Source organism: Hyperolius riggenbachi, chromosome 10 (genome assembly GCF_040937935.1).
Source record: "Hyperolius riggenbachi isolate aHypRig1 chromosome 10, aHypRig1.pri, whole genome shotgun sequence".
Taxonomy (NCBI): domain Eukaryota; kingdom Metazoa; phylum Chordata; class Amphibia; order Anura; family Hyperoliidae; genus Hyperolius; species Hyperolius riggenbachi.
The window spans coordinates 240,668,570-240,683,727 of record NC_090655.1 but is presented as its reverse complement, the minus strand read 5'-3'; the positions used below and the strand labels follow the sequence as shown (position 1 = coordinate 240,683,727).

Below are 15,158 nucleotides of genomic sequence, written 5' to 3'. Positions count from 1 at the left end.
CATTTAAAAACCCGCCGACTTTAACGGTTAATAGCAAAGCCTGCTTAAAATTTAGGAACACCAAATTCACAGGGTATATTAAGGGGATCAGTGGGAATAAGAGGAAAAAAATTTTTTTCAAAAAGACCTTATAGTTTTTGAGAAAATCGATTTTTAAGTTTCAAGGGCGAAAATGTCTTTTAAATGCGGAAAATGTCAGTTTTTTTTGCACAGGTAACAATAGTGGTTTATTTTCATAGATTCCCCCAAGTGGGAAGAGTTTTACTTACTTCGTTCTGAGTGTGGGAAATATAAAAAAAAAAAACGACGTGGGGTCCCCCCTCCCAGACCTCTTTAACCCCTTGTCCCCCATGCAGACTGGGATAGCCAGAATGCGGAGCACCGGCCGCGTGGGGCTCCGCACCCTGACTATACCAGCCCGCATGGTCCATGGATTGGGGGGTCTCGGAAGGGGAGGGGCAGCCAAGCTTTCCCCTCCCCCTCCGAGCCCTTGTCCAATCCAAGGACAAGGGGCTCTTCTCCACCTCCGATGGGCGGTGGAGGTGGAGGCCGCGATTTCCTGGGGAGGGGTTCATGGTGGCATCTGGGAGTCCCCTTTAAAAAGGGGTCCCCCAGATGCCCACCCCCCTCCCAGGAGAAATGAGTATAGAGGTACTTGTAGTACCCCTTACCCATTTCCTTTAAGAGTTAAAAGTAAATAAACACACAAACACATAGAAAAAGTATTTTAATTGAACAAAAAACATAACCACGAAAAAAGTCCTTTAATATTCTTAATTAACCATTAATACTTACCTGTCCCTTTAAAAGTCAGTTCCCACGCAATATCCTCGGAAATATACTAATCAGTTACAATGTAACAAAGTTATTACAATGTAACAACTTTGTTACTTTGTAACACCACCGCACCCGACGTCACTCGCCGCTCACCCGCCGGCCGCCGCATACACGCTAGTCCCCGCCGGCTCCCGCCGTCCACTCCGCCCACACCTGTCACTCATATACATGCTGGCACCCATGGGTGCCAGCATGTATATAGGTGACATGTGGGAGAGGCGGGGAGGGCAGCGGAGCCGGCGGGGACTTAGCGTCCCTTCACCCGACAGAGCTCTGAGCTATATTAGCTCAGAGCTCTCGAAAGCATCTTTGTATTTGGGCTCCAAGGAGCCCCATTGGTCCTTAGCAGACCAATGGGGTTCCTTCAAATCAGAAGGAACCCCATTGGTCTGCTAAGGACCAATGGGGCTCCTTGGAGCCCAAATACAAAGATGCTTAGAGAGCTCTGAGCTATAGCTCAGAGCTCTGTCGGTCCGTGCAGCGCAGACGCGGTGGCGGCGGCGGCGGTGAGTGACGTCGGGTGCGGCGTAGTTACAATGTAACAAAGTTGTTACATTGTAATAACTTTGTTACATTGTAACTGATTAGTATATTTCCGAGGATATTGCGTGGGAACTGGCTTTTAAAGGGACAGGTAAGTATTAATGGTTAATTAAGAATATTAAAGGACTTTTTTCGTGGTTATGTTTTTTGTTCAATTAAAATACTTTTTCTATGTGTTTGTGTGTTTATTTACTTTTAACTCTTAAAGGAAATGGGTAAGGGGTACTACAAGTACCTCTATACTCATTTCTCCTGGGAGGGGGGTGGGCATCTGGGGGACCCCTTTTTAAAGGGGACTCCCAGATGCCACCATGAACCCCTCCCCAGGAAATCGCGGCCTCCACCTCCACCGCCCATCGGAGGTGGAGAAGAGCCCCTTGTCCTTGGATTGGACAAGGGCTCGGAGGGGGAGGGGAAAGCTTGGCTGCCCCTCCCCTTCCGAGACCCCCCAATCCATGGACCATGCGGGCTGGTATAGTCAGGGTGCGGAGCCCCACGCGGCCGGTGCTCCGCATTCTGGCTATCCCAGTCTGCATGGGGGACAAGGGGTTAAAGAGGTCTGGGAGGGGGGACCCCACGTCGTTTTTTTTTTATATTTCCCACACTCAGAACGAAGTAAGTAAAACTCTTCCCACTTGGGGGAATCTATGAAAATAAAACACTATTGTTACCTGTGCAAAAAAAACTGACATTTTCCGCATTTAAAAGACATTTTCGCCCTTGAAACTTAAAAATCGATTTTCTCAAAAACTATAAGGTCTTTTTGAAAAAAAATGTTTTCCTCTTATTCCCACTGATCCCCTTAATATACCCTGTGAATTTGGTGTTCCTAAATTTTAAGCAGGCTTTGCTATTAACCGTTAAAGTCGGCGGGTTTTTAAATGTATATATTTTTCCTTTGAAACTTTAACATCGATTTTCTCAAAAACTATAAGGTCTTTTTGAAAAAAAAATTTTTCCTCTTATTCCTTCTGATCTCCTTAATATATTCTCCAAATTTGAGGCTCTTAGCACTTAAGGGGGCTTTGCTATTAACCCTTAAAGTCGGCGGCTTTTTTATATTATACGGGAGCGTAATATTACGCGATTACGGCAGACTGTGTAATTGCAATGGGAGTTTACTGTCTTACGCGTAATTTGTTACGCGTAAATCGTAACCCAACGGTCTATGCGTAATTAATTACGCGTAATACCGTAGCCTTACACGTAACGCTTACGGTGCATTTGTAGTGAATTACGATGCGTAATTACGCTAATGCGTAATTTCGGCCCAGCACTGGGTTAGGCATCGGTAGAGGGAGGGTTAAGGGTTAGGCATCGGTGGAGGGAGGGTTAAGGGTTAGGCATCGGTGGAGGAAGGGGTAAAGGTTAGGCATCGGTGGAGGGAGGGTTAAGGGTTAGGCATCGGTGGAGGGAGGGTTAAGGGTTAGGCATCGGTAGAGGGGGGGGATGGGTTAGGCATCGGTGGGGGGAGGGTTAAGGGTTAGGCATTGGTAGAGGGAGGGTTAAGGGTTAGGCATCGGTAAAGGGGGGGGGGGTTACCCATTAGGCATCGGTAAAGGGGGGTTAAGGGTTAGGCATCGAAAATTAAAACACACATACTCATCTCTGTACTGTTTACCATAAAAAGGATAAAGTGTGGGGACATCTAGTGGACAAAAGGTGAAACTACATTCACATACATTAAAAAATATATATCCCATTATTTATTAACCCCTTTTACCCCCTTCCCCATAGGTACCAAAATAAAACACGTTTAAAAAAAAAAAAAAACTGAAAAAGTGGCAGCTTTTAAAACAAAACAAAAATAGTTACTTTAGGGACTCTGCTTTTATAAATAATTATGTCTCATATGGGTATATTACTGTTATTTTTGCAAATAAGGGCTTCTAAATAATAATTTAGGCTATATATATATATATATATATATATAATAAAAATTATATAATAATTTAAAAAAAAAAAAAAACAGCAAAGATAAAAGTACCATTATTTCCAAATAAAATATTGTCACCATACATTGTACGAGGAACATTTAAATGTTGTGACAACCAGGGCAAATGGGCGAATAAAATGTGTGAGTTTTATATACAGTAGCATTTTATATTTTAAACTATAATGACTGAAAACTGAGAAATAATAACTTTTTCCATTTTGTGATAAGTAGTGATAAAATTATCGGCAAATAAATGGGAAGAGCGTGATGTGAACATTGCTGTGATTTTTAAGGGGAAATAACCTGTGGTGAGGAAGTGGTTTAAATTCTCTCTTTGGCTGCAGGATTGTCTGAATCACAAACCTTTAAGGACAACTGTAGCAAGAGGTATGTGGAGGCTGCCATATTGATTTCTTTTTTAATAATACCAGTTGCCTGGCAGCCCTGTTGATCTATTTGGCTGCAGTAGTGTCTGAATAACACCAGAAACAAGCATACAGCTTATCTTATACAAAATAATAAGCAGCGCTCAATGAACAAATATGTCATATGGCTATCATAAACATTAACCACTTGAGGACTGCAGGGCTAAACCCCCCTAGTGACCAGGCCATTTTTAGCAAAATTGGCCACTGCAGCTTTAAGGCCAAGCTGCAGGGCCGCACAACTCAGCACAGAAGTGATTCCCCCCCCCCCTTTTCTCTCCACCAACAGAGCTCTCTGTTGGTGGGGTCTGATTGCTCCCCCCATGTTTATTTTTTTTTAAATAAATATTATTGTTTGTTTTTTTTTCTTTAAAAACCCCTGTTTCTTTAAATTTCTTCCCTCCCTCCCTCCCTCCCTCCCCACAGCCAGCCAATTATGGCGATCGGCTGTCATAGGCTTCTGCCTATGAGAGCCGATCGGTCTCTTGTCCCCCATGGGGACAGCCGTGTCACACTGCTGTCCCCAGTGCAGCGCTGCTGCTCATCGCAGCGCTGCACCTAGTAAATAGACGGCGTGATCGCCGTCTAACAGTCTCCCGAGCAGCAATAGCCGCTCGGAGACCAAAGGCGGGGCGGAGCTCCGTCCTACGAGCATGAGATGCGCGCGCAACACGCGCGCGATCTCATGCAAAACAGAGCCCCAGGACTTTACGCCAATTGGCGTTAGGCGGTCCCGGGGCTGCCGCCGCGGCCACGCCTACTGGCGTGACGCGGGCGGCAGAAGGTTAAGTAACCAGAGTCCAAATGTGAATGTTAATGCCCAATCCACGGGCGGATCGCTCTAGTGAGATATGTGTATATCTTCAAAAGCAATATTGTAATGTTCTAGCAGCGCTCAATAACCGTTCATCAGAAAATTGTTGGCTTAGTACCACTTCAAGAAACACCATGGGGTCTCCCCCCCCCCCCCCCCCCTTCGTAGAGCAACTCACTAGAGGATCCGGCCGAACCGGCCCGATATCGCTTCTGGGGTATATGGCCACCCCACTGCCTCCAACTGGCAACCTCCAACAGCTCACTGTCGTCTGCTTCAAGATTTTCATTTATATAATCATCTGCGCTGGATTGATCATAAACCTCAGTATTTACTCAATAACTCCAAGGCCATGATAAATCATAATCTCCCTTTAAACATATTCTTAGTACCTATTGCTTGCAGGTTACTACATTACAGCATGACTAACACACTGCCATATTAAGGTCCTACACACTGTTTCTTGAAGTGGTACTAAGCCAGCATTTTTCTGATGAACTGTTATTGAGCGCTGCTAGAACATTACAATACAGCTTATCTTGTCCAATCTGACAATTATGTCAGAAACCCCTGATCTGCTGCATGCTTGTTCAGGGTCTATGGCTAAAGCCCCATGTACACGATACGATTCTATTTACGATCCGATTAAATCCGACATGTCCGATTGGGATTCGATTCGATTCATTTCGATTTGCCATTATTTTGCAATGGCAAATCAAATTGAATCGAATCCCGATCGGACATGTTGGATTTAATCGGATCGCAAATAGAATCGTAATCGATTCGCACAAAGAATCGTATCGTGTAGATTGGGTTTTAGACAACCTCTAAAAGTATTAGAGGCTACCTTATCCTGTGGATGGCTAAAAGTATTAGAGGCCATCTTATCCTGGGGATGGAGGGAGAGAAGAGGGAGCTCATCTGTTTTATCCTGGGGAGAGGGGGATAGAGGGGGTTCATCTGGCTACTTTATGCTGGGAGGAGGGGAGGCTGGCTATCTTCAAGGTACAGGGGATTAGGGAGCACACCTAGCTAATACACTGAGGAGGGTTACATCTGATTATTATACTGGGGAGGGGACTGCCTAATACTTTATGCTGGGAGGGGGGCTGGCTATCTTCTAGGTACAGGGGATTAGGGAGACACCTGGCTAACACACTAAGAAGGGTTACATCTGATTATTATACTGGCTTGGGAACTGCCTAATACTTTATGGCGGCATATCTGGCTATTGTACTGGGGGCAAGTTTTCCACCTATACTCGGGTGGGCACAGTTTGGGGGTGGTGCACTTTGGAACCTCTGCTTCTAGTGCAGGAGAACCTTGTCCCAGCCCTGATTGCAACCTGGTAGTGATAGGATAGAGGGGTTGGCTACATTATCTTTTGGAGGGGGGGTAGAGGGGGCTCATCTGGCTACCTTATGCTGGGAAGGGGGAAAGAGGGCTACATTATCCTGGGGGGGGGGGGGGGGATATAGGGGGCTGGCTACCTTATCCTGGGGACGGAGGGAGAGAAGAGGGGGCTCATCTGTTACTTTATCCTGGGGAGAGGGGAATAACGGGGGTTCATCTGGATACTTTATGCTGAGAGGGGGGCTGGCTACCTTATTCTGAGAAGGGGGCTCATCTGGGTACTGTATCCTGGGAAGGGGGCACGTGGGGGCTCTTCTGGCTCCTAAACCTGGGGAAGGGGAAGAAAGGAGGCACATCTGGCTTCTTATTCTGAGAGGGGGAGAGAGGAGGCACATCTGGCAACTACTAAGGAGGGAGGGGGCATATCTGGCTTCTTATACTGGGTAGAAAGAGCACATCCGGCTTCTATACTGGGGAGGGGGAGCACATCTGGCTACTAAACTGGGGGAGAGGGGCACATCTGGTTACTATAATGCTGGGGGAGAGGGACGGAGGTACATCTCTGGCTACTGCTGGGAAGGGAGGGGGGATTAGGGAGACACCTGGCTAATACACGGGGGAGGGAGATGCATCTAATTATTATACTGGGGAGGAGGCTGCCTAATACTTTATGGTGGCATATCTGGCTATTGTACTGGGGGCAAGTTTGCTACCTATACTGGGGTTGGCACAGTTTGGGGGGGCACCCTTTGGAACCTCTGCCTCTAGTGCTGGAGAACTTTGTCCCAGCCCTGGTCTATCCCATTCATCCATGCCCCCCTCCAGGTGTTAGACCCCTTGAAACATCTTTTCCATCACTTTTGTGGATAGCATAAATGTTTGTAGTTTTCAAAGTTCGCCTCCCCATTGAAGTCTATTGCGGTTTGCGAAGTTCGCGAACCTAAAATCTGAGGTTCGAGCCATCTCTACTCACAGACTTCCTCAGGCCAAATAAAGTGCCACTAAATGCCGGAAGCCGCATTCAAGATGCCTCTCACAAAAAAAATTAATTCTATATGAATTCGTCATCATTGAGGTAAGCCACCCCATTTTTTTTTCTTAAATCTGGTTTTAGTACATTTTATTCTCCCTGGGTGCCTCTTTTCCTTTATCCTGGTGCATTAAGTGTACCTTAGGGCTCCTTCACACTACAAGAGCTTTTACTAAGCACTTTGGGATTTTAAAAGCTCTTGTTAATGTTATCCTATGTGAGCGGTGTGATTTTGTAAAAATCCCCTATAGCATTGTATTAGCAAGAGCTTTTAAAAAGCTCTTAGGGCTGGAACCCACAGGAGCGCTTTTGGCAGCGTTTTGGCAGCACTGCGATACGCTAGCAGTTTGCCAAAACGCTGGGCTAATGTTAATGGATGGGGCAACTTCCACAGGAGCGTTTGCGTTTCTCAGAAACGCAAACGCAGGACATGCAGCATTTTGGGAGCGTTAGCGCTTCAATGCAAAGTATTGAAACGCTAGCAGAAACGCTCAGCAAAACCTAAACTGAGCGGTTTTGCTAGCGTTTTGCGGTTCAGCACACTGTAACAAAATGAAAAATAATTCACAGGACCAATCAGGATAAAAACGCAAAACGCAAAACGCTAGGCACCCGCTGGGGAAAAAAATACAATGTTGCAAAACACGACCAAAAACGCGCATGAATCCGCTTGCAAACCGCTCAGACAAAACGCTAGCGGTTGCGTTTAGCGTTTGCGGTTTGCAGTGGGTTCCAGGCCTTAGTGTTTCTGTGAGTTTGCTCAGTTTCACTTTATCCAAGAATGTGGTATCTGAGGCCATGGCTCCCCCTTGTGGCCTCTGATAATGTTTAGTAAATCATTGTGAACGCCAAACAGTGGTGTTATCTTTTGTATGGCATTACAATATACCTTATCTTACCTTACTTAACAATTAAGTTCTCGGCTACCCATCTTTTTCAGAGCTGTGTGTGTTGTCTGATCCTCTCCAACTTGGCCCTGCTGTCCGTTTTTGGTTTCTTTATAACCAATTTACAACCCAGGAATGGCAAAGCTTTCCACAGTGTTTGATCCTATCACATTCCCTTTGTTTTGTGCTTACATCACTAGAGGGTGGTGAATGAGGTGTGCAGAGGAGTGAATGGGCGAAGCCGGTAACAATGGCACCGCCATAGGCGGCAAAAATAATAGCTGCGATTAGCGGCAATAATAAAAAGGTGCCGTGGCTACCTGCTATGAAAGTTAACGACTATACGTGCCCGCTATGTATAGTCACAATTTTCATAGCAAATAGCCCTGATGTTATTTTATAAATATCCAATCATTGGCACTAATTACAGCTTTGCTTCAGGGGGAAAGGTTAAGGGTTAGGCACTACCAGGTGATTGGACATCAGTTGAGGGAGGGTTAAGGGTTAGGCATCGGTAGAGGGAGGGGAAAGGTTTAGGTATCAGTAGAGGGAGGGGTAAGGTTTAGGTATCAGTAGAGGGAGGGTTGAGGGTTAGGCATTGGTAGAGGGAGGGTTAGGGATCAGTAGAAGGGGGGGAGGGGGGGTTAAGGGTTAGGCATCAGTAGAGGGGGGGGGGGGTTAAGGGTTAGGCATCAAAAATAAAAACACACATACTCATCTGGGTACTGTTTACCATACAAAGGATAAAGTGGGGGGACATCTAGTGGACAAAAAGTAAAAATACATTCACATACTGTACATTAAAAAATACTGTATATGTCCTATTAGTTATTAACCCCCTTCTCCCCAAGGATTTGGGTATTTTTTTTAGCACATACTGTAATTCTTTATATATATTAATTAGTGCATTTGTTTGTTTTTAGATTCTTTGTTTTGCAAAGGCCTGAAGAAGGGTCGATATTGACCTGAAACAGACTGGTGTTGTTGCCTGAACTATTATGCAAAGTGTACAATGTATTACTTGTTCAAAAACTGTCCAGATTATACTGTATGATCCCTTTTGGAAGGATTTATTTTTTGATATAGAAGCTTTTTACTGGAGTATTTTTGCAATTTTTGATGTAATAAAGTTGGACACTAATATTTTTATTTTGGTTTCTGGTGATTCCTATCTTCCTCTCGAAATACATGTGATTATTTGAGTGTGGTGGACTATTCATATGAGGATATATGTTTCTGTTCAATGAGTCACACAAGACTCCTTTCCCAGCTATTCTATATACACGTGGGAATCGGCCCTGACATCAAGGCAAGTAGGATCTTTATAACAATCACCTTTTCACCTTCCTATAACTTCAGGTTGTCTTTAAAGGACAACCGAGGTGGAAACAAACTTATGAAATAAACTATTGCATCTATCCTCCTTCTCCTAGAAATTACTTTTTTTTTTAGATATCCCAGTTTTCTTTTATATTTAAATTTACTTTTTACGTTTTTACAGTTTCATTGTTTCTTCTCAAAGACACATTCATTGAAGTATCCCAGAGCTAAACTCTATGAACCATTGACCTTTTTTATCTCTTTCCTGCTCTCAAAAGCCATTTTCTGCCTGGAAAATGTTTTATGGTTGTAATTCCTAATCAGTGAGGGTTACACTGTAGTCTGACCCAGTCCTGACTCAGACGAAAACTGTCACCTGATGTTTAACCCTTTTAGGCGAAGAAAGAAAAAAAGCAACACAGCATGGATATTAGTGTGCTTGGCACTGTACATACACGTCTATCTCATCATGTCACGTATCACTCAGCTATTCTTTAAAGTATCTGAGCCAAAGTTCAGGTCAAAAAGGAAATACTTACCTAAGAAGAGGGAGGCTGCTGCATCCTATAGAGGCTTCCCATGGCATCCCCAGGCCACAGTTTCCACTCACAGACCCCCAAAGAAATCTGATTGAGCCCATCTTCTAGCATGAGAGCGACTCTATTATGCCTGCATGAGTACAGTAAGCTGGAGCCCTTCATGCTCACACTGGGGCAGCATGGCTGCAATCCTGCCACAAGAGAAGCGGGGCCTGATGTGCACGAGGATCCCGGCCAGCAGCAGAGGACCAAGGGCAGCATTAGGGGTCTCTGGAGGATCCAGAGCTGTCCATCTCCTCACGTAAGTATGTGCTTTTTGAAGTTTATAGTTCTGTGCATCTTTTGGCCTATCAAGCAACTGATTGAAGATAGCAGTAATAGGAGGTCAGATTAGATGAGTTGTCACTGATTCTGGGAGCCCCCTTATTCTTCTATTATTTCTCCATCCTCTGTTATCTAAATCTTCCAATTTATGTTGAAATTCAAGTAAGGAGTCCTGGTAGGCAGAGTGAGTCTGTAATTCACTTACCTGTTGCCTTGTGTAGTTTCCATCTTGCTCCACCACTGCAAGTCTGTTATTAATCCGTGTGATATCCTCTCTGAGATCCGCTAAGGCAGCAGACAGGGTCTCTTTTATGTCTGCTGCTGTGTCCCTCATGATTGCGGTGGTGGGCATCTTCTTTAGCTGGTCCAGGACTCCTTTTTCTTTCTGTGGGATTGAAGCAGCCACCTCCATGGATGAGTACTCAGCTGAGGAAGGAGAGGCAGGCCCCATATTAAATCCAGCGCGGCCTGTCTGCCCTGTCATTTGGATCCAAAAGATCTCCGATATTTGCTTGGGGAGTTGAGTGTCTGGGCCCCTTTGGGTCTTGGGGTTGCTGCTCGGCATAGCTGGAGACTCGTCTCTGATCAGGGCCGAAGTGGAGCTCCTCTAGCACAAAGCCATCCTCGAACAGCACCAGACACCTAACACCCCCCCCCCCCCCCAGCCCCGATCCGATTTTTATACATTTCCTAGAGACGCTTGATTCATAAAGCCCTCAGGAAAAGACTACACATAAAAAGGGGAATATGGGAGGAGACTGAGAGCCAATATAGTGTAGTATCTTAACTGACCACAGGAGGGGGTAGATGTGAACAATTATGATCATTAAAGCATACCACAGCAGCGGCCACACAGTACACAGGTGAGGAGAACAAACCTGACCCCACTCAGAGGCGTAGCTAGAGCTTTCAGTGCCCGGGGACAAAGACTATTAATGCGCCCTCTAAGGATAAACCTGCGGCAAAAAAGGGTGCATGGCCACACAATAGAAAGTGGCCTACCAATAGAATATGGTAGGATTAGCGTGTGAGCTCCTCTGAGAACTCTCGGTGACATTACTAGGGTAATCCCTAAAGTGCTGCAGAAGATGTCAGTGAAGTATAAATACATAATAATAATAAAAAGGTTGTACATTATACTATGGTAGGATTAGATTGTGCGCTCCTCTGAGGACAGTCAGTGACATGACTATGTAAAGTGCTGCTGAAGATGTCAGTGTTATATAAATACATAATAACAATATGGTAGGTCATTAGACTAGGAGTATGGTAGGATTAGATTGTGAGCTCCTCTGAGGACAGTCAGTGACATGACTATGTACTCTGTAAAGTGCTGCAGAAGACATCAGTGCTATATAAATACCAGTGCTGCTCAAATCCGAAGCCGGGAGACATCCGGATAGTTGCTATCTGGAATCTGGATATCTCCCAGTAAACCTGTGCGGGGGGGGGGGGGGGGGGGAGCGGGGTCAATCTTACCTGCACGATGTCTTCTTCTTCGTCCCACGGCGCCTCCCATGATGCGCTCCAATCGGCGGTCACGTGATTACAAACACTTCCTCCTTCAACCCGGAAGGAGGAAGTGTTTGTAATCACGTGACCGCCACTTGGAGCGCATCATGGAAGGCGCCGTGGGACGAAGAAGACGTCGTGCAGGTAAGATTGACCCCCCCCGCACAGGTTTACTGGAAGATATCCGGATAGCAACTATCCGGACATTAGGCTAGGAGTATGGTAGGATTAGAGTGATAGCTCCTCTGAGCTCAGCCCTAGTGGATAGTAAGCCTCAGGTCTGGTGGGTTGGTCTGGCTGGAGGCCTCTAGCTCAGGCATGGTGGTGTGCTGGGCTCAGGCCAGCGTTGCCAACCTAATTTCTAATTTTTGAAGGACAACAGTCCTAAAAAAGCAGGACACCCAATATTTTGGACAGACAGGGGGCGGGGTTGGGGGCGGAGTCAAAAGAACACTTTTAAAGTGCACCTAAACTGAAAGGGATATGGAGGTTTCCTTTTAAACAACACCAGCTGCTTGGCAGTCGTACTGATCTCTTCGGCTGCAGTAGTAGCTGAATCACACCTTAGACAAGCACGCAGCTAATCCAGTCTGACTTCAGTCAGAGCACCTGATCTGCATGCTTGTTAAGGGGCTGTGGCTAAAAGTATTCGAGACACAGGATCAGCGAGAGAGTCAAGCAACTGGTGTTATTTTAAAAGGAAAAATCCATATCCTATTCAGTTTAGGTTCACTTTAAGTAGAGTTGTGAGTGTCACTAAGCTCTGGGCATCATTATTAGTATTGATATGATCTGCCACAGCATTTTACATAGGTCACTCACTGTCCTCAGGGGAGCTCACAATCTAATCCCTACCACAGTTATAATGCAATGCCTGCTGTATTATTATTATTATTATGTAGTTATATAGCTCTTCTGCAGCACTTTACTGTCCTCATACTAGCTCAGTCACAATCTGTAGACCCCAGCTTCTATAGCAAAGACGGTAAAGCTGCCTGCCTGATCAGAGCAGCTCACAACAAGTCATTATATAAAGTGACACCATACATTTCCCTTTCAGAGCAGGATTCTAGTGATTTTATCTTTATAAAGCTCAGCTCTGGTATCAGCTGTAAAATCACCTTGTCTCTTTCCTCCTTATCAATGCAAATAACCCCCCATGCCCTGCCTATAGAAAGGTCCCTGCTCCCATCCCTCCTGTGACCCCATCTAAGTTTCTGAGGAATGCTGCTCAGCAGATAACAGTGCAGAGCACGGAGGATTCCTCCAGCTGATGTGCCGCTGCCTGTCACACTGATCAGCTTCCTCGTGACATGCAGGAGTTTACGCTTACAGGCTGTGAGCAGCAGAGATAAGGATTGCAGAGCAGTGATACCTGGAGAACTTCAGCTAATAAATACAGTTACCTCCGCATGACCGAGAGCAGGACTCTGGGGTTGTGGGGGCAGGGCACGCATGGCTGTCTGTCTCACTTCTATTGGCTGGAGAGAGTCGACAGCTGGAAAAGAAGGCTTCTGATTGGAGGGCGGGAGGAGGAGGCTGGGCAGCAGACTTCTATCCCTGCTGTAACCGTTCAGGCTTACTGAACCACTCGGTTATAGTGGGAGCTGTGCTGGCTCTCTAAGCAATGCACCGAGAATGGTGAAATTTATTTTTTGATGGACAGGGACCTTAAAAATACGGACAGTATGGACATGCTTAATTTCAAGTGATTTGTATGGACTGCCTGTCCACAGACGGACGGTTGGCAACCCTGGCTCAGGCCTAGTCAGTGGGGTATCTGGCTATAGACCTCAGGCTCAGACCTGCCTTGTGGTGGGCAGTGATCTGGAGACCTTGGTCTGCAATGAATGGGAGGAGGGGTTGGGGGCTGGTGTGTCTGGGAGTGGATAGAAGAAACAAAGGAGCAGGGAGAGAACCGCCAGCAGGCCTGACAAGCGCTCATTTCATCTACACATTGTAAGTGTATCCATGTTGCGTGTTTTTTAAGATTAAAAAGGTAATGCACCAAGGAGCGCTCCTTTGTTTCTTCTATCTGCTACTTATTATCACTGGCGCCACCCAGTTGAAGGAGCAGCACGTGTAACCCTTCTCAGTACCAGGACAGCGCAGGTCACTTTTTACATTTGTGTCTGGGAGTGAGAGGCAGTGGCCAGTAGGCAGGGATAAAACTTACAGCAGCCAGCCATGGGTTGCAGTCTACTGCTACTGCATGTGCGCATGAAGTGGATAGGACTGGATCTGGCAGGCAGGCAGCTGGCAGCAGGTTGCACCATTGCCAAAAGATGGGGTGATGGTGAAGGATCACAGCTAATGGTGTAATGGTGCATCCTGCTTACTGTGTGCCCTAGTTAGAAAGACAAGGGGGGGGGGGGGGGGGGCTATAGCTATAATTATTTACCTCATTCTTAAATATTTTCTTTGAGAAGGGGCTATTTCATTTCTACTATTACAGTGTTTTTCAACATTTTATTTTCATGCTTGAGCGTAGGTCATTCCACAAACTGAGGCTGCAGTTAGCCTATTCACCACAAGATGGCGATGTCAAATATTCCAGGTGGAACGCACAGACAGGAAAAAAACAAACCAAAGAGAGGAAATGATGTAACGCACCAGAAATAGAAGCTGCAGATGGTGGAGGGGAGACGTTTTATTGGAAGAGGTAATTGTGTGATTCTTGTTATATACTGTTGGGATGTTGAGATACATAGGCCTGCTACACCTACAGTGACATGTAAGTACTGCAGAGGTTGGGGTGGACACAAAGCTCCCAAGTTTCCCTGTTTTGGGAGGGGCAGCCCCTCTTTGGGAACCCAATCCCTCTGTCCATCTTTCTAACTCCTTTGTTCTTCTTCCAGGACTGATGTACAGATCTGTGTAAATATGCTGTATGTGTCTACTGAACAATAATGTTTAATTGACTCAAATCTTGATTCCCAGTCTTTAGATTGATATAGTTCTTATTTTCACATGGTAATATGAAAGATGATAAATCAGGATACAAAGGACCAGTCTGGTTTAAATTATAAAACATTTTTTTTTCTTATGAAATGTTTATGGTATGTGTGACTGGTGGTGTGGTTAGGGGCTTCACAGGGGCATAGCTTAAGCGTCTCTCTTTCCTCTTTCTGTTCTCTAAAAGTTGAGAGGTATGTGGACACCATCAGTTCTATCACATCACAGAGCCGACAATATGTCCATCAAGTATACCCATTTCCTCCCTGCGTTCCCCAGCATTGCTATTATCCTCCAGTATGTAATGTCCCCACCCCGTAATGTAATTTCTCTTCCAGTATAGCTATGCCCCCCAGCGTTGCTGTTATCCCCAAGTATGTAATGTCCCCACCCCAGTAATGCCATTTATTTCACAGTATAGCCATGTCCGCCCTGTGTCCCCCAGCATTGCCAATGTCCCTCACTAATGCCATTTCTCTCCCAGTATAAGCATGTATTGCTCCCTTCCCCCACCTCCATGCAGAGTAGTAGGAAGAAGGATTTATATTGGTTTATAGCTAGCTGTCTCAGTGTGCTCCAGTCCTCTGCTCCCATCAGCCTCTCCGCCTCTTCCTTCCTCATATCCTCATCCATATACCACTACCAGCACTGCTGTAACATCACAGGAATGGTAACAGTGGGAG

The 15,158-nt window shown here is 45.6% G+C and overlaps 1 protein-coding gene across 1 annotated transcript in view; it reads left to right on the top strand.

Annotated features, from left to right (window-relative positions):
* Nucleotides 1-15,158, top strand: part of LOC137536987 (zinc finger protein 208-like) — a 71,659-nt gene that overhangs the window by 26,683 nt on the left and 29,818 nt on the right. Inside the window, exon 8 of the mRNA XM_068259150.1 lies at nucleotides 14,379-14,397. Within this exon, the coding sequence (XP_068115251.1) occupies nucleotides 14,379-14,397 (19 nt within the window). The remainder of the gene's footprint in view (nucleotides 1-14,378; nucleotides 14,398-15,158) is intronic.